At 60.8% G+C, this 3838-nt stretch overlaps 1 protein-coding gene across 1 annotated transcript in view; it reads right to left on the bottom strand.

The window, feature by feature from the left end:
• LOC104166668 (forkhead box protein P4-like) overlaps nt 1-3779 on the bottom strand; it is a gene marked incomplete at both ends in the record, with an annotated part of 7719 nt that extends 3940 nt beyond the window's left edge. The window contains 3 exons of the mRNA XM_009706681.1: nt 743-830; nt 3162-3266; nt 3550-3779. Coding sequence (XP_009704983.1) covers nt 743-830; nt 3162-3266; nt 3550-3779 — 423 coding nt within the window. The remainder of the gene's footprint in view (nt 1-742; nt 831-3161; nt 3267-3549) is intronic.
• Nucleotides 3780-3838: the final 59 nt, after the last annotated feature.

The following is a 3838-nucleotide window of genomic DNA, read 5'->3' as shown; positions in this document are numbered from 1 at the left end:
GCTCCTGCCAGCCCCTGGCTGAACAGCCAGGCGTCCACACATCATCATGCCAGGCGGCTCTTGGTGAGCAACCCTCTGACAGAGACCCCGTCCCCGTCCCGCTTTCCTCCTCAAATGCTTTCATGTCCCAAGATGAAACCCCTCTGTTTCCCCCCATTTTCCCCCCTTCCTTCTCTATCAACCAAATTATGCACGACATGTCAGGGAGTCAGCGACACTCGGAAAGGAGCTATTTAAAGCACTGATTTTCCAAAAATAGCACCCCGAAGTTGGGCTCCAAAGACCACGTGCAGCCACCAAAACACGTGGCCTGATTTCCAATGAGCCCAGCAGCCCCACGGCTCTCGGCTGGGGCACAGCTCAAGTCCCGCCTGTGGGCACGCACCCCCCCAGGCAGCACGTCCCTTCCAGGTCTGTGGCATCTCCACAGGGACACTTTGGGCAGGAGGGATGGCTTGTCCCTTCCTCCAGCCCCATCACAATCACGCAGGGATGTTGGTATCAGAGGGGGAATCAGTTTGAGGGCCCCCTGGGTCTTGATCTCCACCAGTTTGCAGCCCAGGGCCAGCACCCCTATTTGGGAAGGATGTGTAAAATGAGCCCCGGGGGTGACCGGTTATCTCCCTACAGTCCCCGACCTCGCTAACCCCCGCGGGCAGAGAGCAGCCAAGACACGGCACGCAGAGCTGGAAAGGCGACAGCTTTTTAAACCCGTGTCCTTGGAGGCTGGGGAGGTACCCACCTGTATTTCCAGCTGCTGTACCACTTGCATCTGGACTCGACACTGGGCCGTGCTTCGGTCATCAAGTGCATGTTCTGTATTGAGGTGTCTGGGGAGTTGAACACAGCGGTTTATGCCTGGACGTGCCCAAAATGCGGCCCCTCCGCCCCAGCCACACCTGGGATCAGCCCTGACCTGCAAACCGCCTGTAGAGCAGCAACACCCCGGGATGCTCATGAGGCACTGTCTGTGCTGGGGAACGCTCCGGCACTGCTGCCCAAAGAGTGACGAGCAGAAGGGAAACTGAGGCACAAAGGCGGCCAAGCAAACTGGGCTGTGCCTCCTCCCCGAATCCGGGCTGGAGGGCGGCCATAGACAACCAGCCCTGCCAGTGGCAGCCCCGCGGCGCTTAGGAGCAGCTGCTGGTTGATGGAAAGTCCTTGCGAAGGCTGCTGGCAGGAGCGGCCCAGGAGGACCTGAGGAGCAGGTTTCCAGGACAAAGGCGGTGTTATGGAGATTTACTTACACCCTCTAAGGAAACCCCCGAAGGCAGAAGGTGACATTTCCAGGGTGCTCCTCATCCTACCGCTTTCCTGCCTTATGTTTATAAGGCCCTTTATGTTTACAAAGCCCAAGGACCTTTGATCCTCTCCATCCTCCCTCCTTCTCCGGCAGAGGCAAGCAGCCAGCGACGGAGACGCCACATGCTGCAGAGCCTTGGTGGGTCCTTGCCCCCAGACTCAGCAAAGCGGCTGCCTGGGGAAGCACCCAGCCCCAAAGACATCGCAAGGCCGGGCCGTGTCCTCGCCAGGGTGTGGGGGATTTCTGCTGAGACATCCCACCAGAAGGTGCCTCAGGAGTATCTACCCTCGGTCCGGATGCGGAAGACGTCAGGAGTCTCACCTGGCTGTTTGTGAGAGACTTCCAGCCCCAACTTGCAAAAACAAGTTAGGTAACCGGCACCAGCTGCCAAGCCCGTATGTGAGCAAACCCCACCGGTGTCTCTGCCCCACTCCGCAGGGCTGCAGCTGGACCGAGCCGCCTGCTCCTCTCCCCACACAGCAGGCTGAGGGCACGGCTGTTTCTCCAGGGAAAAAGTTATCGAGAGCCTAGGCTGTGCTGAGTGGGAACAGAGACATCTCCCACCAACCCTCACAGCCTTTTAGAAACCACTGCTCAAAGGACACGCTGCCCCCTTCCACCCAAAGCTGAGGCTTTCCGAGCTACTCCATGGCAGTGATGCTCAGAGGCAGCTCAAAGCCGGTGCCCGGACTCAAAGCCAGGTCCACACTTCAGTTGGGTTCAGCCTTTGGGAACTGCAAGTTTTCCGTCTGGCTGTCCCACACCCCGACACCCGCTCGCGTTGGCAGAGAGGGGACAGAAACACCTCCCTAGTGCTCTCGGGGAGGCTGCCCCTGGGGAAGCTCCCTCCTGCAAGCACTGGGGGTGCTTAGGGGGGCAGGCAGGGGGGACGCAGGGTGCAGGGACCCTACAGCCCCGGCTGGCACAGCAAGGCCCTCCCGGCACCGCGACCCAGCCCCAGCCATGCCCTGCCAATCCTGGCTCCGGCTTCCAAACCGGGGCTTGCGCATCTGCCCCATGCCGTGTAAACACGCCCGGAGAGGTGGGAGGAGATGCCTTATCTAGGTTCACCCCGTGAGGCAGAGGAAGGAGGACGCAGGAGCCCGAGTCATTCACTCAGTCGGCACTGGGCAATGCTCCCTCAGCCTCCCCAGGCTGCCTTCGCACCTCCTCATCCTCCTCTGCAACGCTCAGCCCAGCTCCTTCCCTGGGAACGAGGAGGCCGGTGCAGTCCGAGGGATGCTCCTGCTGGAGCCAGCCCCGCATGCGTGGCAGTGGAAGGGCCTGGTTTCTAAAAACCCAAAATCTCGCCGACAGAGAGCGAAGCGCACGCCCCCGCCCGCCGCACCGAGCAGACAGCCGGAGAGGCGGGGGGGAAGGAGCAAGCAAGCCCGTCAGTTCCTTCTGATGTCTTTGCTAAAAATCCAGGCTACAAAGAGATCTAATTGCAAATGAACTAATTAAGTAAACCTCTGACGAAGCGTGAAAACAATTTGTTTGACCCTGACGCTAGCAGAGGGCTCTTCAACAGCGGAGTTAATCAGTCAGTGCCGATGCGGCTTGCGGACCCGCCATCTGCTTCCCCCCCTCCTCTCGCTCCCCAGGAGGGGAGCGGCAAACTCCCCTCGCCTGCTGCCCGCTCCTGCCCACTGCCCCGGGTCTCTTCTCCTCTAGCAGCAACCCTTGGTGTGCCTTCTCCTTCGCATGGCCCCCTAGCTCTGGGCAGACAGACTTTGGGCTGTCTGGACCTATTTCCAGGTGTCTTCCCCTCCGCCAGCCCCATGCTGTCCCACCCTGAGAGCATGGGCTCTCGCCTCCTCCTCCAGGAAAATCTCCCCCCAAAAAGGGGAGCACTTACTTGACAAACTGTCCCAAGTCCTCACAGAGGGTTTCGCAGCCGGGCCACTTGCACTCTCCGTGGCCATAGAGCGGGTGGGAGCCGGGGGTCTCTTCATGGGAAGAGCTGCAGAAGAGGGAAAAGAACTGTCAGATGGGGCAGCCGTGATGCTCCAGCGCTCCCGTGCATGGGGCCAGCCCTCGGGGACCCACGGGAGACCCCACAGCGACAGCTCCCTGTCCTCCGTGGGCACACGGGAGCTAAAACAGCAAGAGGATGTGGTTACGGGCTGGGTAGAAACCCCCCAACGCTCCCAACCCTGCTGCCAGCCCCGAGGGCGATGGATCCTGGCCCCTTCCATGTCTCCGGGGGTAAAACCACAAAGTGCCAAGGCCCGACCCAGCTCTACCTGTCCCTTCTCGGCGTGTGCATGGTGTTCTGTCCATTGGGCAGAGGGTGATGGGAAATGGGAGGCGAGACCTTGGCGGCCGAAAACGAGGTAGAGTTGGAGGTGTTGGTGGTGAGGTCGAGACCTTCTTGCTTAATGCTGTCCTCGACGGGCTGGGCAGCCGTGACCTCCTTCCAGAGCTGCTGGAGGTCCGAGGGGCACACAGCTACGGCGCGGGGAAAAAGCGCCCGCTGTCAGCGGGGAGAAGGAGCAGCACCCACTGGCACCCACGCACCAGGCTGGCTCGGGG

This window comes from Cariama cristata, unplaced genomic scaffold (genome assembly GCF_000690535.1).
Source record: "Cariama cristata isolate BGI_N322 unplaced genomic scaffold, ASM69053v1 scaffold23068, whole genome shotgun sequence".
Lineage (NCBI taxonomy): Eukaryota > Metazoa > Chordata > Aves > Cariamiformes > Cariamidae > Cariama > Cariama cristata.
The sequence above is the reverse complement of the archived record's forward strand: the minus strand, read 5'-3'. Positions and strand labels throughout refer to the sequence as shown.